General features: G+C 36.5%; 3 protein-coding genes across 4 annotated transcripts; 2 read left to right on the top strand and 1 right to left on the bottom strand.

Annotated features, from left to right (window-relative positions):
* Positions 1-1670: 1670 nt before the first annotated feature.
* LOC107766596 (chaperone protein dnaJ 11, chloroplastic-like) lies at positions 1671-2168 on the top strand. The gene has a single exon (XM_016585404.1). It carries the CDS (start codon positions 1671-1673, stop codon positions 2166-2168), a length of 498 nt encoding a protein of 165 aa, XP_016440890.1.
* Positions 2169-5695: 3527 nt separating this feature from the next.
* Positions 5696-6184, top strand: LOC107766597 (chaperone protein dnaJ 11, chloroplastic). Its single transcript, XM_016585405.2, has one exon. It carries the CDS (start codon positions 5696-5698, stop codon positions 6182-6184), a length of 489 nt encoding a protein of 162 aa, XP_016440891.2.
* A 1479-nt stretch (positions 6185-7663) lies between these two features.
* On the bottom strand, positions 7664-17239 carry LOC107766595 (enhancer of mRNA-decapping protein 4). 2 transcript variants are annotated; one of them, XM_016585403.2, is made up of 12 exons: positions 16077-17239; positions 15219-15268; positions 14988-15144; positions 14689-14907; positions 13968-14096; positions 12044-13672; positions 11009-11368; positions 10817-10936; positions 10369-10539; positions 9113-9271; positions 8856-8981; positions 7664-8296 (listed from the first exon to the last, which is right to left on the bottom strand). In XM_016585403.2, the coding sequence occupies exons 1-12, from the start codon at positions 16881-16883 to the stop codon at positions 7991-7993; spliced, it is 4233 nt and encodes a 1410-aa protein (XP_016440889.2). In that variant the 5' UTR covers positions 16884-17239; the 3' UTR covers positions 7664-7990. The 2 variants fall into 2 exon arrangements, with proteins under 2 accessions (XP_016440889.2, XP_075079161.1); XM_075223060.1 differs by having other exon boundaries at positions 7664-8326; positions 8831-8981.
* Positions 17240-20407: the final 3168 nt, after the last annotated feature.

Genomic DNA, 20407 nt, shown 5'->3' on the forward strand with positions numbered 1-20407 from the left:
ATAATTAATTTTATATTACATGCATGAAATATATATTTTACAACCTTTATTTTTTTCATTCTGAATTGTGCAAATAATTTTGAATTTTTGTTGTTAATACTAACTTATTATTACGAACATATTATTCTAATTAATTTTTTTTACTATGCTCATTATTTTTTTATTCCAGTATTATATACGCGTAAATACTTTTTTTTTAAAATTTATAAATAAAATTTATTTATTCTATAGGTAAGATAATATAAATTAAAAAGGCAAAAATCATAATATTAAAAAGTTTTTAAAAAATAAAAAGAAGATAAATGTTTATAATTTAGTGGGTAAAATAGGCATTTGGTAATCCAAAATTTGAAAAACCTAGTTGAGTGACCTTCTGAGTGCTATAGACATAATTCAATGACTTTGTTGTTTCAAACGAAAGAAAAGTGACTTTAAAAACTAATTTGGGATAGGTGAGTGACCATTTCAGTAATGAACTCAAGACGAGTGAGATTTCTACGTATGCAAGTGATCATCGATATCACCCAATTAACATTTAAATTAAAAAAAAAACATCACATATCTTTTAAGTTAAAGGTGTAGATATAATAAATCGTCACTAAAACAGTTATTAGTAATCTCGTAGGAGTATAATACAAAATACCAGCATTAGGCCTTGTACGCCAAGCATTGGAGGCCAAAATCTTCATTATGACATTATCTACAATAGCTATCACATGATTGAAGTTCTACTGTTGTTCAAACTTACTTTCTATGTTTCAATTTAAACGACACACTTTTCTTATTAGTTCATTTAAAAAAGAATAATATATTTTTATATTTAAAAATAATTTAATTTTTGTTTTTTATTTTTCTCATTTTACTCTTAATGATAAGTTTTTATAGCCACAAAAATGTCATAGCCCCGCAAAGTTGTTGCTCCTTAAGCTTTTAGGATCATAAATTTTAAAAGTCTTAAAACTTTGTGTCAAGTCAAAATATATTATCTAAATTAAAACGGAGGAAGTATAAAAATGGTACTACGCTAACCAAAGAATTCAGGATTTAGGGTTTAGGGTTTAGGGTGAAGTGGTAAGTACTCCTCAAATGTAACTAAAAGTTTCATATTCAAGCTTTGAATATAAAGTAGTCTTTGGTAAAAAGTACTTTGCGAATTCGGATTAATAGAACCCAGTACAAATAAGTCCAACAATGACCACCAAATGACGTGGTGCAGACGTGCAGTGTATAAGACTGTTCCTCCCTTAATCAGATGTCTCGAGTTCGAGCTCTGAGTATGAAAAAATCCTTGGTAGGAAGCGTTTCTCCCCAAATGGGGCCCTATGCAGCGTGAATCCGGATATAGTTAAGCTCCAATACGGATATCGAACATCGAGCGGGAACAAAAAAAAAAAAAAGGACCAACAATGAGAAATAAACAAAAGGACAAAAAGTAATAAATCCAATTATTGAGAAGGAAAAGATACCTCGTCAGCACACAGTCTTCTTTGCTCAAACTGTAAACCGATAGAAACGGTGGGTGCCCAAGATTCCCCTCCCTAACTTCCATTTTACATATAAAAACCTCTCCCTCACCTTCTCTTTAAATTATACACAACTTTCTATATCTTGCTCCGTTACGTTTTCCACATATTATTCGTTTGAAGAATTGTATTAGTAATAACTCTCCGATGGTTCAATCCCTAGCCCTACCTGCCGGAATTTCCTTCTCTTTTGCTCTTCAGAATACTTCTACTTCCACCGCCGGCTTCTCCGATCGTCGTGTCTTATTTCTCCGAAAGAATACACGCAGAGCATCGATATATGCTGCCGCCGTTGCGGAGGCTCCACCGGCATTGAAGAGGAGAACACCGGCGAGTCTTTACGAGGTGCTAAGGGTAAAAGAAAATGCATCAGCGAAAGAGATTAAGGCAGCTTACCGGAATTTGGCTAAGCTATACCATCCCGACGCTGCCTCTCGGCCGGAGGAATCTTCCGACGACCGGCATTTCATTGAGATACACGACGCTTACGTGACGCTATCTGATCCTGTGTCTAGGGCTCTATACGACGTGAAGTTAAGCGCGGTCTCCCCTCGACGAGGTTTTGGGAGCTCCGACGACGGAGTTCGGATCTATGGGTCTGAGTTTTACCCGGCCCGAAGATGGGAAACGGATCAGTGTTGGTGATTAGGGACCCACATTTTGCCGCGTGAACACTGTAAATCTGTAATCTATCAAGTGGCAATTTAGTATTTATAGGAGTATCCGTTTTTGTTTCCTCTTTTTTCTGTTCCATACCGAGGAGCCAGTTGGAAATTTTTTAAAATGTCTCTTTTAAGGATATCAGTAAATACATATTTCACAATTTCATCTCATAGGCATCTCAAAGCGAAAAGATTTTAAAAAAATTGAGTTGAGTCATGAATTAATGTCACGTATTTACTTAATTTTATTTCAAATGGGAAGAAATAAGAGACTAATTTCAGTAGGATATGACAAATCCAACATTCAAAGACGAACAAAGAATTTATATGTATTTCTTAGAGTATAATTGCGATTACCAGGGCCAATTTAAGATTTAAAATTCTTGAATTTAATATTTAAGAGAATTAGAATTGAGCTTCTTGTGTTTTTAAGTTTGTGTTCAAACGTAATATTTCTCAAAGTTTAAATAGGTTTTTAGTTTTCACCTACATATATTGGTGTTTTGTATAAAAAAGATTAGGTTAAATTGAACCCACTGCCCATATTTTTTCTATAATAATAATTAAGTGATACATGAAATGTCACATATTTACCAATTTATTTCGTAAAGGGAAGATATAAGAGACTGATATCAGCAAATCCAACCATTCAAGAGTCAAGACTAGCAAAGAGTTTAAATCTATATCTTAGAGTAGAAATGAAGCATCATCAATCAAATTTAAATAATGGATCACTTTCATCTTAATTAAGGAAAAGTAAAGAAGATTGGAGGGAGTGGTAAAGCACGACTATATCATTAGATAATTCATTACTGCAATTTTTGTTGGTTATAATATTAATTCTTGTTTTTCACATAGAAATGGTTTAAAGGGTAAAGTTTCTAGAAGCCTTATCCTTGCTTAAATGCAATTATAATACAAAGCTAAATATAAAATTAGGGTCCAACGTTCAAAAATCAAACCCAACGGAGACTTTTGTTTGCATAAAAATCGAAGGGGACGTCAACAATCAATGAAGAACGACAGTGACTTTTCTCCAAATTAGTGTGGAGTGGAAGAGAAGGGCTTCTAGAAGCATAGCCACGTGAGAAATGACCACCTTTACGGGGAGCTTGTGATTTGAAGCATAGCCACGTGAGAAATGACGGTGAGCTTACCACAGTTTTCTACTTAGAATCTGTTAGTTACAGTTTTGAAACATTTCCTCTGTTTTTACAGAGTATAGACAGCAGGCCAAACCCACAAAAAGGGAGGAAAAATCTATCCCCATTTAGTGTTTACACTAAATTATCACATTCATAATTTATATTTATTTACATATAAACATCTAATACTTAATTATGATTATATATTTATTAATTAATATTCTATTTGTTTTATTTTATGTGATCATGTGTGATTGGATACGGAGTTTAGGAGAAAAGAAAGCTTTTGAAACTTCTAGTCTTGAACATGTTATAATATTTGTATGATTATAAAACTTTGAAATTTGGAGTTTTAAACATGCCAGTATTTGTGACTTTGTGTGGCTACAAAAGCTTTTGGTACAAATTTAATTTATTTTTTTACTTTTACATAAACTGGATTGAAGGGACTCTGGAGTATGCATTATAATGGAGTACAGTCAGGGGCAGACCCACGTGGGATCAAGAAGGTTTATATGAACCCGGTTCGTCTAAAAATAACACTATTATATTTTACCTTTTTTCAAGAAAATGCTGTTATATATATTTTTTTGACCCCACTTAGTACAAAGGCATTATCCAGCCCACTGGCAAAGTGGGTTCAAGTTTTCTGGGATGTACAGAGTTCGAATATAGAACACTTTTCGAACACTATTATACTCATGGTGTTTTTCCCCTATATAGAACACTTTTTCCCCTCAGTTCTCTGCATCATTATAATTTATTTTGTTGACGTTTTTGTATATTTATTTATTTTGTATTTTGAATCCGCTTGATAAAAATCTTGGGTCCACCTGGGAAGTAGTACATTATTATTGAAAATGGGAGACAGAAGTGTGTTGTTCTTTTTCTAGCCCTCCATCCTTGAACAGACTCACTTCCCACCCCTTTAATTATTTATCATGTCAAAGTTTGAGGATTGAATGAGAGATATAGCTAAAGATAGTTCAAAACAGGCTAATTCCAAGGTAATCAGTCAAATTTTAGGTAAACATGGTCCAAATATGACCAGTCAACTAGTTATTTGCAAGTATAGTTAAAAGACAAATAGTTTGCTGTGTATCCTAATCCTAATAAAAAATATAAACAAAGTATCAACCAATTGAGAGAAAACTGTAACCAGTTACAATAAGAAATGGTTTGAGCTGATCACATTTGATTATACGCTTTCAATTAGTATACTTTGATCTGTTTAATCCTAACTCTTTTCTTATTTAGACATTCGGAATCTGAAATAATTAATTTGAAGTTGCACTCAATTGATCAATAAAAGGGACAAAATACTCCCCATCCAATCTTAGCTCACTTTCGTTTACCACTCTATACAGACTTACCTTTAAGTAGAGGTCCTAGATATTTGAATACGGCTTATGCCGGGATAAGTTATGCTGGGATAAGTTATGCTGAGATTAGTTATGCTGGGATTAATTATCCTGGTATTGTTTTTTATCCACTGTTTGGTATGTTGTATTAAAAATCACAATTGCATAATTTCTAAGAAGAAGGTATAAGTTATCCCGGCACTAATTACCCCACCCTCTACAAGGTATAAGTTATCCCGGTACTAATTTTAATCTCGGGATAACTTATAACAGATTTGCTAACCAACAAAGCATTAAGATGATATTAATTTTTTATACCAGCACTATAACTTCTTATACTTCATACCAAACGACCCCTAAGAGTAAGGAGTATATAATACTTGCTCCGTTTCAATTTATGTGATATTTTTTTCTTTTTTATTCAATCAAAAAGAGAATAATACTTTTTATATTCAGTAACAATTCAATTTTAAATTTTATTTTTTACTTTTAATGAAATAATTTATAACCACATAAATTTTTATTATTTATTTTATACCACAAATTTCAAAAATCAAGTCTTCCTTGTATTTTTAAAATTTTGTCAAATACCTTCATATTAATTGGAACGGGACGGGGTAGTATAAAATACCAAGATTAAGCATTTGGAGGCCATAATAATAATCTTTAATACCTTACAGCTCCAACTGCATCTGATGTAGTACGAGACTGTCTCGTAGTTTTAAATATACTATTCCCAATCTTCTAGAAGGCATAAGAAAAATGCCTCGTCAGCACACAGTCTTCCATTTTGCAACTGTAATCTTAAAAAACGGTGGGTACGCCGTCCTCGGGTTTAAAGATTCCCTCCTTAGACTTTTTCATTTTTTCTATATAAAATAAAAACAAAACCTCTTTTCTCAGTTTTTCTTTAAATAATAAATTATACCCCACAAAAAACTTTCTATATCTCACTCCGCTTTCCGCATTTTCGTCTGACAAATTGAAAAAATCATAATTCTCCAATGGTCCAATCCCTAACCCTAATTTCCCCAACTTCCTTTCCCTTTTCCGTTCATAACTCCTCCTCTTCCGCCGCCGCATTTGGAATTTCGTACATTGGGAAGAATACTAAGAGATTATCGATATGTGCTTCCGCCGTTGCCGAGGCTCCGCCGGCGTTGGAGAGGACAAGACCGGCGAGTCTCTATGAGGTGTTAAGGGTTAAAAGAGATGCTTCAGCGAAAGAGATTAAGGCTGCTTACCGGAATTTGGCTAAACTGTACCATCCCGATGCTGCTTCTCTGCCGGAGGAATCTTCCGACGGCCTGAATTTCATTGAGATTCACGACGCTTATGCCACGCTCTCTGATCCTTCTTCCAGGGCGCTGTACGATCTCAAGTTAAGCGTAGGCTCTCGTCGGCGAGGTTTTGGGCACTCTTCCAATGGATATCGTATCAGTAGGTCGGAGTTTTATCCGACCCGGAGATGGGAAACGGATCAATGCTGGTGATGACAGATTGTTAGGACCCCACATTTCTCCGCCTTCACACTGTATTTTGTTAAGTGGCTTTAGATGGAGATTTAGTTAGTGTACATCCTGCGTCTTGTTCTTTTTTTTTGTTCTCATTTATGCTCCTTCTACTTGAGCCAATTGGCCAGAAATGCAAGGAAAAAAAGAAAAGTCTTCTCTGAGGAAATACATATTTCACAATTTCATGGCTTCGTTTAGAAAAGTCTCGCAGATATTAACTGGGCGTTTGGACACGAGAATTATAAATTCCGGAAAAAGTGAAAAAAAAAAATCAAATAAAAATGCTATTTGAAAATTTGTGTTTGAAGGTTGGATGAATACAATTTTTGTTTTTATTTTTATTTTTACAGAGTGATCTGAAATTAAAATTTTGAAAAACAGTTTTTTGGAAAATTTTCAAATTTTCAAAAAATTACAAAATTAATCTTCAAAGTGAAAATTAAAAATTTTATGAACAAACACAGATTTAAAAAAAGAAGTGAATTTTTTTGAAAAAAAAGTATTAAAAAAATGGCCACAGGGGCCTAATAGTACGAAAATTCTTGTAATTATTTGTTTTCGAAGTGTGGGGAAGATATAGTATGTTATTTCACTATTTATTGTTACTACGTAGTATTTTGGATATAATGCGGGTTGAAGTAGGATGTCTCCATTAGATTGTGGAGTTAGCTAAACAAAATGTGCTACAAGGTTTTTTTTTTTTTTTTTTTTTTTTTTTTATAACGAACAAAGAGCTAATTTGGTTTTGTTCATCTTAATTTCTATTTATTTTATGGTTTGCGAGATGTATCATCTAAAATTAAATAAATCAGCGAAAGATCTAATAACCTTTACAAATCCCGAGGAAAAACTTGTATGTAATGAAAATCAAAATGTGGGTTAAGGTCTAGACATAGATACTCCCCATCCTCGACTATTAAAGTAAAGGACGAAGGTTTTCATCTGTAAATGAAATGAGCAAAACTCAAACTCAAATTCACGATTTCAAGCTTGAGTTCTCCTGTAGAGTTAATTTTACAATATGATTTACTTAAATAAAAAAGAACCCTCTAGCTATGGCACTTAGTAAGTAAGAGGAAACTTAGTTTTATAGATAAGGTAGGGCATTCTTACTTTGCTCGTGCAATATATTGCTCAAGAATAGCACATCACTTTAGAAATTTTGGTTCATAAATGGGAGCTTTCTAACTTAGCTCATACAGAAGGATATATTAGCTAAGAATACAACATACCAGTGTGTGATCCCACAAGTGCAATAACACATCATATTAAAAACTTAAAAGATGTAGATAAAAGTTGACAGTCCAGGCAAGCATAAAGCACTAATGGGAATCCAAATTCTAAAAGATAAAACGGAACTCAAAATGACAGTCCACCATAAACGACCAGACTTCAACTACAAAAGTAAACAAAAATAAAAAATGAGTTTTCCTCGCACAAATAGGATCATTAGAAGAGTAATAAAAACAGCACTTTTGAGTTCCCGCTTAAAATTGGAGTATAATAACAATGTACAAGTCAAAATTCGGTATATACGGAAAACTCACCCAAAAATACTAACTCTACAACTTCAAAAAATCTATTCTGTCCTTTTTTTTTGTGCTTAAGTCTCTACAACAGGAAAATTCACCCAACTGATTACGGTTTTACCTAGAAAAAGTAAAACAAAAAGAGATAATAGGAGGTTGGTGCAGACTTCAATTTTACAGTACGACTTGCCTTTCCATGGATATTCCTAGGATTTGTACAGGCTTGTATATTCACCAAACATGATCATATTTTTGATCATTTACTCATCAACATCGAATTGATTACATGCAAAATCAGCCGAATGTTTGAAAGTTCAGCAGCGGGGGTTGTAGCAATACTTCTGCGGTGGTGTAATATTTGATATACTTGCTCAAAAATGGGCCGCACATGCACTGCGATCATCGGGTCAGTTGGATTTATGGCAGTCAACACATCCCTCATCCAGGATAGTTTTTGGACCGTCTCTTTGCTAATATCACACGCCAACTGCTGAAGAAGTGAAAGGAGCACTCCTTGACTCAGAGAGAGAGGATTCAAGGACAAAATCCCTGGCAAATCAACCTGGTACAAGACACCAAGAAATGATCAAGACTCCACTACAGAATACCGTCCTCAATTTGTTAGTGAAGCCAAATCAAGGAGAATACCATCCCCTCCCCCCCCCCCCCAACAACCATAAACAGCTGTTCTTTTTGTGTGTGCATATCTCTAACAATTGAATGCAAGCACATATGAATTTATTACCATAACAGAAATTTGAAATGCTTCATTTTGAGCTACGAACTTTTTCTTTGGATAGATTCGAGATAAGAACTTTCTTCTCAGTATGGTCCCAATTTTATTGGATGTCAATGGTCAGCCAGGTTCGAGGTAAGAACTTTTAATAAACAAGCCAATAATATGCTCCAAAAAGTAATGACAGAACTGAGTTGTTTGTTTTTGTACAAAAACACTGTCAATTTTATGATGCCCCCTTACTTCCTCCTCCCTTCCCCAACTGTTTCTCTTCTCCTGGACCCTATTAATCTCCCTTTTTCCCATTAAAAAATATTCCTCAGCAACTGACCTTAAAGTACATGATAATCCTATCAGTACGTAAATGCCAATGTAAACAGCATACCTGAGAGCATAACCACGAGACAATTGATACGTCACTTCTTTGTAACGCTGCAGTGAATGCTTCCTCATACTTGTGCTCCGCTAACAGTCTAGATAACTCTTTGGTTGGATCTGGAGGTGTCTCAATCTATTGCAGACATAAATATATGAATGAGTACAGTAAAGCAAGACAAAAGGCAGGAAAATTTAAGCAACAAATTCTTAATAGCAAAATATGAGCAGTTAATTCTTTGCTCCACCAAGGAATATAGGACAAACCTTCTCATGCAGCAATGATCCATTATTCATGTGGCTAACCAGCGGATTTGCTGACTGGGGATTTGCTCCAGAAACTGCGAGAGCAAGCAACTTTCTCTGACTATCAGCCAGCTCTCCGCTCAATGTCTGAGTCATTGACGACGCTGAATTTATGGCATCCTGAAAATTGAGTCCAATGAGTGTCTAATTCCAAAGAGGATAAGAGCTCACTAGTTTCCAAACTTCATCATTATTTAATCATTTTTTTATCTTTTATATCAACACATCCACCAGGTTACAAAGTAGGTTGAGAGGAAAGAAGAACATAAACAAAGATAGAACCACTTCCCTCTTTCCATTTTAACTATTTTAATTTAACTCTGCGCGTCAATTAAGGCAATTGAAAAGGGTGATTCGTCTTGTTTGCGGAACATACAATGTAATAACTAATATGAGTTGTCTTATTTGTGGAGCGGAACATGTGGTGTATTAAGTTTAATGACGTGCTTTTGGAGAATATAATATTGCAAAAAGTTGTATTGAGAAATGAGGATAGAGTATCATGCGGTATATTATATTCAATCCTGTGTTTTCGCCTTTTTGGAGAATATGATAGTGAAAATGTTGTATTGAGAAATGAGGATGGTAAAAAGAGAGCATGGCTTATTTTTTTATGTTATATTAATTTGTATTGAAACTTTCCTTAACCACTTTCGGACTGCATGGTGGAAAGAAAGGCAATCATTTGCGGAGATCAGTGTATAGTTTGTAATCAGTGAGTCATCATTCAATAAGTTGTTCATCAAAGATAAAATTGAGCAAAAACATGAAAACCTTGGGCTGAGAATATCATTGTAGAGCACTACAGGATTTAAACAACTAAACACGTGCACCCTTGAACCCACTATACCAAACTAAACCAAAAGATGGTATGAAAGAGATCAAACGAAGCTATGTTGCGCGGACTCTTCAAAATACTGCCGCACCCGTGTCGGATTCTCCAAAAGTCACTGCTTTTGGAGAATCCGGCACGCACCCGATGATATTTTCGAAGAGTCCGAGCAACATAGAAACGAAGAAAAGTATCTTGCCGAATTCAAAACACAGTAAGGGATAAAGAATAAGTCAACACAAGAAGTGGAAGAATTATTCCCTTGGTTACAACCAAGGGATAATATACTTGATGTAGTATAGATAAACTAGAAGCAGAGAAACGACAGTCTAACAAAGATTAGCAAGAAACCACAAGGATAAATAAAATTAGAAAAGTTCCATACTCTTAGAGCAAGTGCCAACGGGGAATGCACGGACTCAAATTGCTGTTGCGCAGCAGCCGAGTGGTCAGCAATGCCTTTCTGGAATGTTAAATCTACTTGCTCAAACATTGCCTTGCATGACATCTCGAAGGCAGGGATCACTGAAGCTTCCAAAGTAGATTTCAGTGTTTCCTGCATGACAGTTCCCACGCCATTAAATAAGACACATTCAACACTGATTTGAAATGTACAATATCTCTGAATTTCTGGGGTGGCACAGAGGCAGCAGGAAGGGCAGAAGTTAAGAGGATCAGGAAGTTATACTCTTAGGGCCACTATGCTAGATGAAAAGATAAGCTAGAATCTAGCATTATAAACCAGTCATTAGGGGAAAAAATGAGCATGACAATGCGAGGAATTTATACCCACATTAGTGGCATTAGCTCAGTAAAAAGCAACCCATGCTTACCTGCAGAGCTTGCTTGCCAGAGGTCTGGAATTGTGCTTGGATTTGTCTAGCTACAGTAGCTTCAAGTTTGGAGTTTACTGCTTTCTCCAGTTGGTTCACTGCCTTGTCACCAACTCCTCTCTGCACCATAACATTCAGTCACACCACAAACAAATCCATACAAGCAAAGGTTCAGATTTTCATATTATTAACCTGGAATGCTTCTGAAATTGCAACTGATACAGTTTTCTCAATGGTAGGGGTAATACTGCGTGCCACAGCTTGTCCAACAGCTGCTAGTTCTTTCTTCATTAATTTTTCAATCAGCCCTGGCATGTCCTTGTTTAAGCAGTTAGAGATCAAATTCGCCATTTGTTGTGTACGATCACGAAGAGACTTCTCCTGTTTTGCACACTCTTCTTGTAAACGAGCCCATAAAGCATCAGAATTGGCCTTGACAGATTTTTCCATGCTCCGTCCCAGGGCAGCCTCAAGTCTTCTTCCTTCTTTGGTCACTGGGACAGCAACCATCATTTCCATCTGCTTTTGTGTATCTTTTTGCATAGTCAGAAGCTACATGAAACAGCAAACAGAGGAAAAAAGAGAACACATAAGAATAAGATCTTGACAGAACAAAATTAAAATGAGGTTTTTTGTTGGATTAGTAACGTAATTAACTCAATATTTTTTTGGTAACGTGTAACTGCAGTAAGGATGAACTTGTCAGCATCCTCGATATATCTTCAATGCATGACATAATTTTTTTGAATAGCATGAATGCTGTTCCCACACGGAGAAGAATATACAAAAAGTTCAGCTTCCACCATTTGAGCTGTTGAAGAGTTGATAATGAATATTTTGATAAAGTAGTTCCAGAAGGTGAACACAAATAAAAAAACACCAAAAATTTAAAACTTGAAACAATTGTTCAACGAATTTCAGGAGGATGATCAGCCAGGGCAAGGACCATTGCAAAAACCTGTTAATTAGTAGATGGGAAAACAACCCTAACAGAAAGTAGAAATACAGCTACAGGTGGCATATCAAGCAAAGAATGAATGATAAAAATGATGAAATCAATTACTTAGTAACATGAAACAATCTAAAAGCTAATGCATGAACCGTCATGATATACTAATGCTAAGCAACAAAATACACACAACCACACACACAACAAAAAAATTAAATGAGGAAAACACTAAACTTCAGATATCCAAATACATATGCTCTTAGGACTAAAAGAAGCACCTGATTTAGCATCTCACGCATGGACAGAATTTGTGAGAAAGCAGCTTCCACAGAAGGGGTACTTGAGCTGAGACCAGACTCATTTAAAGAATCTGTTGAATTGAAAACACTAGGCGATGATGATGACGGCCCAGATACTTGAGTATTCCTCCCCTTCTGCTTTTTCCCTTTTGCAGTGGGAGCTGGTGCTTGATGAACAGTGACCGACATTGTTGAGTCCAGATCCTTTTCAGAGGTCTCCTTTGCAGAGTCACGATCTTCCTCCAGTGTACTTGAAGGTTGCGACGGTCCCTCACTTCTACCAGCCCCATCAAACTGCCTAGATTCCTCCACAGTATAGGTTTCAGGAGATAAAGCGCGACATTCTCGAGCCATTTCTATTCCAAGATCAGATGCTTGAGAGCAAAAGGCTTTCTCCTTATTTTCTGACACAAAAGAATGAAGTTCTTCTTGAGAGCCAACATCAGTTTTCTGACTGAATATTGCTTCACCAACAACTTTAACATCCACCTCAACATTACGGGCGTCATTGTTAATTACAACATCCTGGATATTCAATTCTGACTCACTTTTCTGCTCGTTAACAATGTTAACCTCAGAGGATGATCTAGCCATCAATATTTCTGAAGGAGTCACCAAATGAGTTGGGTGCTTGAACTTAACAGGAGGACTGATACCTGAGGGAACATCATTCTGTGACTGTTTAGATTCATCATTTTTAGGTTCATCATCCAAGGAAGTAACATCAGACACATTTGGAGTTGTGCCCTCCTTTTGCCGATCAACTGAATATTCAACAACTTTTGGATCCCCAACTTGCTCATTATCAGAGGTGCCACGCTCAAAGCTGTTTGATGGACCTCTAAAACCAGATAGTTTTCGAGACAATGTAGGACTCAAAGGAGGCGGAGGTGATGCAATGGGGGCAATGTCACTATCACTAGTTACAGTGGGAAAAGTAGACGATTTAGTTTCTATAATGGAGGAAGCTAATTCTTGAGAGGGGGCCGATTCAGTAGGTGCAGTACTAGGATGTCTAGCTGTTGGTGATATCTCAAAGCCACTTTCATGTACAGATGATTTGGGTGCAGAACTAGATAAAGGAAGCTCCTGCTGTTTACTTCTAGGGGGGTCAGCAGGAGCAGATCCTTCAATGCTAGCAGCATCACGGGAAACACCGGATTCCGTCCTTTCGAAAACCACATTCTCTGTTGGAGGTGGCAAGCATTGGGATAAGTCCAAAGCATACTGCTGAATGGCCTGCGTCTGTACACAATACACCTGAACAATCTGTTCACCATTGGGCAATAGATCACTCGTCCCAGTGAAACTCAAAATTGGCATGGTAACTGTAAATCCTGCTATGTAATCCATCCGGGTTGCCACCGGGTTTGGGCCATACTCCAGATGCACAGCATATATAGCATTCTTTTTTGCGTTTGCTAGTAGAAGTAAACCTGCTTGAGATAAGGCTACAACTTGGTTAAAAAATGCCTCTCCAGCTTGAGCTTCAGCTGAACTCTTCAGCTCCAATGTCTGTGTACAGCGCCATGACTCAGCATCACTAGGAAGCAACCAGCCTTCTTCACTTGCTGAAGCCCATATCTTTACCTCCCGATTAAGAGGACCCTGAACACCTTTAAATGGTCAACTCAAACTCAAGAACCACCACAAGGCAAACTCATGGGGAAGAAAAAATAGAGTTGTGATTGAAATTCTGAACAAAGAATAACTGGTCTCCAAGAATATGATCTTTTTTAGGGCAATAAATGGCATTTGAGAAACAGTTTTGAGCAAATTAGCATGGACGGCAAGTAAATGGCATCTGAGAATATGTTATTTTCTAGGAAACAAAACTACTAGTCAGAAAAAACGGTTGATGTTCTGACAAAAAGTGACCAGCGCAAAATGCATTAGCACATACCCCAGTGATGAGTACGATGTGATCTGGACGGTGTGGAGCAGCCAAGAAGGTAACAGAATTAACAGGGTGACCATCATGAGGCCTGAGAACTGCTATAGGAAGGGGCTTCCGGTCTTCCCATATCTTTATCTGGAAATCACGATAAAATCCACACGCACCAGTCAATAGAGAGCATCCAAATTTTGCCAAGTAGCAATACAACAAATCAACCTTTTGCAATCGGGATCATACTTTATCCTGTTTGTTTCATTTTCAGAGTTTTAAATGGGTCCAAAACATAAAAGATAAAGAATGCATATAACCCAAGGAACTAATACATGCAAGTATCCTTGAAAAGAACAACACCTCAGAAACCAAAGGATTTTACATGCTATTCTTAGAAACTTCTAAACGTCAATTAGGAGTAAGTAGTTTTTTAAAATATACATGAGTCCCATCTCATCAAATACAAGCAAACTTTTTCTTTTTTTAAGATCGGTCATCAAATACAAGCAACATGACTCTAAAAATTTAGTGAATAACACGTTGGGGTCTGAGTTTTTGGTTGAGTTATCATTTTCACAGCGAAAACATGTGGATTTATACGAACAGTTACATAGAGGTTATGCCAAGAAACATTACATCAAGCCATTTTTTTAGAAGTAAAATATAAGTATATATACACACACATACATTGCATCAAATAGATTAAAAGACAACAGAGACCAAAACCCTCACGAACCGTGCCATCCACTGAAGCAGATACCAAACGCGTGGTCATCCACTGGCACATAGATAAATCAGTCACTTCTCTATCGTGGGTACCAACAAGTTGTACCCCATCAACCAACTTGTCAACAGGACACCTGAGAGGTTCCTCAGCTGAAAAAACTGAACCTTTTCCCACTTTAGTGGTATCAATTTTCAAAATGCGTCTCCCGATTCCAACCACGAGAATTTCCTATAGAAGAGAACATAAGAAAAGTTAAGCACAACATCAACAGAAGAAAACAACACCCAAATAGAGAGATAGGTCGATACTTGTTTATGACAATGCCAACAAACACGTGGGTGCACAGATTCCCCTTCACCCACAATTTGAACAGCAATGACAATCTTTCCTGTAATTTGTGGCTTATCTTCTTCATCTGGTCCTTCGGTAATTTTCCATATATAAACCCGGCCATCAATACTCGCACTGAGACAAAACCAAATTAGAAACATAGACTACTTACTGCATAAGTAGAAAGTACAAAAGAACGGAGCCCCTACCTAGCCAAGAGATGAACATCCTCTGCAAAGAAAGCCATGTCTGTGACCCTCTGAAAGAACAAACAAGGTCCCCAGATGAATAAAATATGGTTTTTTTAAGGGAAGGAGAAAGCAGATTATAAAGATCAAATTTCTATACTTCTCACAAGATCAATTATTTCTATTTAAACCAAACAAGATCTAGTACCAACGGATTTGTACATTAATCAATCGATAAAATAACACTCACTTCAAAATATGTACCACGTAATAAACAAATGCCGAAGTCATGAATAACTATTGTTTATCTAACCAGAAGTCAAGGACAACTATTTTTAGCAGCTCCAAGTATGATAGGATGGTCTTAAATTCTTAACTTGAAAGTACAGTGGAAGTCTTCCAGTTGAAAGTCATAGAACCCCAAACACGGACTACAGCTTTATACCTGATATCAGAGAGTGGCTACAAAGTTGAATCCTTTTTAAGCTTATTCTCAAATCCTACGAAATTACGAAAGAAAGCATATTTCTATCTCACACGCAACTGGCACATTGACTATGAATGAAATTGTGATTATCAAAACTTCTGCATAAGAACAATGTCCTTCGACCAAATTATTGTCTTTCCATAACTGAAATGCATGTCAGATAAAACACCAATCTTAAGATATTGCACCCGGCAACAAACATAAGCTGTAACATTCTTCCTATAAGGTTCGTACAACAGATTCAAATTATTTTCCCGCATTTATTAAGTAATTACAGGTAATCTCTTGATAAGGATTAACGGGTAATTTAGTATAAATGATAATTAATCTACTACAACAGGTTAATGTAAAAATGTCTTTGCACTGTGTGTATTTAAGCTAAGAAATCCAACCTGCGCAAGGCCTTTAAGCAACGATCTCAAGGCAGTATTAATGTTAAGAACCCGTATAGCCCCCAATTTCAATCCATAACATATGTAAGTTTTGTTAACTGCAATCTGCCGACCCAATACAAGACCCGGATCCGACCCATACTTTGTAATAGGAGTAACCTCGAGCTGAGGCTGCACCTCACTGGGCAACTTAACATCAATATCATACACAATGTGATCACCATTCAAATGCCGGCCTTTAGGCAACTTGCTGCTCGCCATTCTCATAGGTCCCGCGCCCGGGACATTTGGGCCAGAGGAAAATTCAGAGAGCTCTGACCCAGAAGTGGTAAGTTGTATAGGAGGGATTTCAAGAGTAGAAGGGGGAGCACTCAACAAAGCCATAAGCCTAGCACCAGGGTTCGGGTTAGGGAATTGGTGAGGACTAGTAGGTTGGGGTGGGGGTGGTTGAAGAGGGGGGGTGGGGAAAGACATGGATCTTTGCTGATGAGCAAACTGGGTGGTATCATGTTGAGGTAGTGGGGTGGTGTATTGGGGGGCTAGGTGGGGGTGATTGAATTGAGGGTGGTGATGGTGAAATGGGGCTGCTGTCGTTTGAGGTGGATACGGGTACACACCTCCGGCACCGGCGCCGGCGACGGTGGGTGGAGGGTAAGAAGCGTTAGGAGGTGGGAAAGGGGAGGAAATTAAATTAGGGTTTTGATTGGGATTAGGGTTTGGTGAATTAGGGTTTGGCTTGTAGAATTTGTGCATATCGAATGGTCCTGAACCACCTGGCTGGTTTGGATTGCCAGGAGAAGAAGCCATGAGAGTGACAACTCAAGATTTAATTGTGCGGGGAAAATGGATAGATAGTAGATACGGGAATACTGCACGTACAGATTTGAAGGGATTTGGATGAATCAAGAGGAAGAAGAAGAAGAAGAAGAAGAAATCGGTGTGGGGATGGATACTTTTCAGATCCGTCCGATTAAGGGGAAGATGCAGACTTGGGAGCAGAGCCTTCAGTACTTTCTTACGAGTACTTTTCTGAGACTTTAATAATTTAGTGAAGATGATACTCTGGATTATGGAGTAACTATTTCATCTTGGGACGTTATTCTTTTTGAGAATTTAAATTCATAAATATTCACACACTGATTATTGACGATGTGGCCCGGCATAGAACATCCGAATATTTTGTATAACCAGTATATATGAAGTTAGCGGTTAATAATGGCACGTTATTAATTAAATATTTATTTATATAAAAAATAATAAAATTTAATTAATGAGAATTTTTTTATATATAATAATACAATAATCATCTAAATATCAAAAAATATTATTATATTAGCATATTACATGAATTTAAAATAAAAGGACATCATCAAAACTTACACAAATGATTAATTTTATCATGTTAGTTAGATAATTATATATTATAGTTTAAAAGTATTTCATGTGATGATATCTTAACAAACACTTCTTTGTTGACAATATTTTTTGTGTATGTTTTCTCTTAATGCTTTGGTTGCTCTGCCTTAACCAATATTCTTGTTGTCAATTTTGATATTAATCTTGAAAGTGCAACATACAGTTGTTCGTACAAGAAAACATATTGCGATAAATATAGTCCAACATTTTGGATGTTTGTCCTCGTGCTTTATTTATCACATTTGCAAAACAGGGAGATCGACGAGGATGTCACACACCGTATAGGGGTGGGGTGGATGAAATGGAGGTTAGCGTCGGGAGTCCTGTGTGACAAGAAAGTGCCACTGTTACTGAAAGGTAAATTTTATAGGGCAGTGGTTAGGCCTGCTATGTTGTATGGGACCGAGTGTTGGCCGGTGAAGATCTCACACATCCAGAGGATGAAAGTTGCAGAGATGAGGATGTTGAGGTGGATGTGCGGGCATACAAGGAAGGATAAGATTAGAAATGAAGATATTCGAGAGAAGGTGGGGGTGGCCCCATGGAGGACAAGATGCGGGAAGCAAGACTCAGATGGTTCGGGCACATTCAGAGGAGGAACACTGATGCACCGGTGAGAAGGTGTGAACGACTGGCGGTGGTGGGTACGAAGAGAGGTAGAGGGAGACCTAAGAAGTATTGGGGAGAGGTGATCAGGCAGGATATGACGCGACTTAGGGTTACTGAGGACATGACCCTAAACAGGGACTTGTGGAGATCGAGCATTAAGGTTGTAGGTTAGGGAAATTGTGATGTCTTTTTTACAGCGTACTAGAGTGAGACTAGCCAGTTAGGAGTTAGTCTTAAGATGCTATTGATCAACTACTGATGATGGGCTTTATCTGCTGTGTATTAATACCTTACATCTTTCTCGTATTTCTTATATCTCTTATATTGCTGTTACTTTATTTTTATGGTATTTATGTTATGTTATGGATTTAATGGTATTTTATGTTGTTTTATTATGAGTCTATTGATAGTACTAATATAGTGTCTCTTGTTGCCTCTTTGAGCCGAGGGTCTCCTGGAAACAGCCTCTCTGCTCATCGGGTAGAGGTAAGGTCTGCGTACATATTACCCTCCCCAGACCCCACTTGTGGGATTACACTGGGTTGTTGTTGTTGTTGTTGTTTTAGTTTTGGAAGACGAAAGTTGAATCTAGAGATAAGAATATACTTAGGAGCACAATGACCAGTATCATAATTGGTACATGTATAACGTTCTTGTCAAAATTTCTATATACCATATGTGTGCTATTACATATGCTAGAGCGTATCTAAGTTTTTCAGTAGCATGACAATTGACATACATATTTTTTGTTCAAAATTATAGATACAATGGAAGATCGATTTTAACTTAGTCTATTATATATACCGTGACACTAACATACGAAAGAGATAATAAACTCGACAACAAATATGCATGGTAGAAGGCCATTTCGTATTAAAATATTTAAGTATTCTTTTTAGTAGTAATTACTGGTATCATTTTCTACTGAGTCAAAAACTGAACAATATATTACTTTTATTACAAAATTTTATAATTAACCTTTATTAAGTTGATCAACATATTCATTTTTGCTAGCTAAGATATCTTTTTAATTCTATCATGCGATTTGTACAAATTGCATTTTAATCTAATGATAGAAATATTTCTCTTATTAAATGTACTACTATTACGATTGGGATTGATAATCAAGTGTTTAGGAAAAATCAAATCATATTTTATTGTATGCTCTTATTTATTTTCGACACAAAGCAAGAAGACATTGAATAGTGGATCTGTTCTTACTTTATATTTTTTGTCTGTTGAATCTTTTTCATTTGAAGCCAAAAGTATAACTTTGGTAAGTTAGCTTTTACAATCTCTGTTTTTATCGATTTTGGAACTACTGGTAGTACTTGACAGAGATCCCCTCCCAAACTATTAATGTTCCACCGAACGGTTTATTAATAAGAATTTCGGGCAATTATTTCGATCGTTTAACACTTTGCCATAAGTGTTTAATTCCATATTATCAATTTTGCTTTCCTTATAAATTTAGCATCATTGCTCTGCTTTGATATATTTATGATGGTAATTTAAGTTGTTTGAAGAGGTATATCAAATCTAAAGTGGGTAGCCTCACAATAAAATCGTTGTTGGTACACCACTTGCTATTATTGCTAACAATGGCATGCCTCTTGATATGATATTTGCAAGAAATGCATGACATAGAAATATTATTTCGATTCCACTAGAGGCATCTACAAAGAATAATCATGTTATACCAGAGACGACTCTTTATAATATTGTCATGACCCAAAATCCGTTAAAGATCGTGATGACGCCGGACACCGCTGCCAGGCAAGCCAACAATAATCAATTAATTTAGTTCTCATTTTAGTATTTTTGAAAACAAAATTTTCTTCAATTATTAAATAGTAAAAGATGAAATTTACAAAGTAAATAATAATGTCTTAACAATTTCAATACTGAACAACCCATAATCATCCCAAAACTCGGTGTCACAAGTGCATGAGCATTAACTAGGAAGATAAAATAAAATACAACATCTGTCCGGAATACAAATTAGATAGAAAAATACATAAGTAACTCTGAAGGAGACTTTGCTGGCTGCGGATCGTAATATGGAAATGCAGCTCACCTAAGTCCCCGCAAATAACCATGCCTATGCCGTCATAGAGCCACTAGACATATATGCACATGCATAGAAATGTGTAGCAAATGTAGCATGAGTGCGTAAATCAACACGTGCCCAGTAAGTATCAAGTCTAACTTCGAATAAATAGTGACGAGGGGTCGACTCCGACACTTACTATGGGCTAACAATAAAATGTCGATATATTATTTAAGCATGAAAAGATAACATGGCT

Source organism: Nicotiana tabacum, chromosome 10, assembly GCF_000715075.1.
Source record: "Nicotiana tabacum cultivar K326 chromosome 10, ASM71507v2, whole genome shotgun sequence".
Taxonomy (NCBI): Eukaryota; Viridiplantae; Streptophyta; class Magnoliopsida; order Solanales; family Solanaceae; genus Nicotiana; species Nicotiana tabacum.

Excerpts from the sequence above, each read along its gene's own strand:
- LOC107766596 (XM_016585404.1), top strand. The coding sequence starts at position 1,671 with ATGGTTCAATCCCTAGCCCTACCTGCCGGAATTTCCTTCTCTTTTGCT.
- LOC107766597 (XM_016585405.2), top strand. The coding sequence starts at position 5,696 with ATGGTCCAATCCCTAACCCTAATTTCCCCAACTTCCTTTCCCTTTTCC.
- LOC107766595 (XM_016585403.2), bottom strand. The coding sequence starts at position 16,883 with ATGGCTTCTTCTCCTGGCAATCCAAACCAGCCAGGTGGTTCAGGACCA. Across the intron at positions 13,673-13,967 it reads ACATCGTACTCATCACTGGG|GGTCCTCTTAATCGGGAGGT; the intron begins GTATGTGCTAAT and ends AAAGGTGTTCAG. Across the intron at positions 10,937-11,008 it reads CAATTTCAGAAGCATTCCAG|AGAGGAGTTGGTGACAAGGC; the intron begins GTTAATAATATG and ends GTTATGGTGCAG.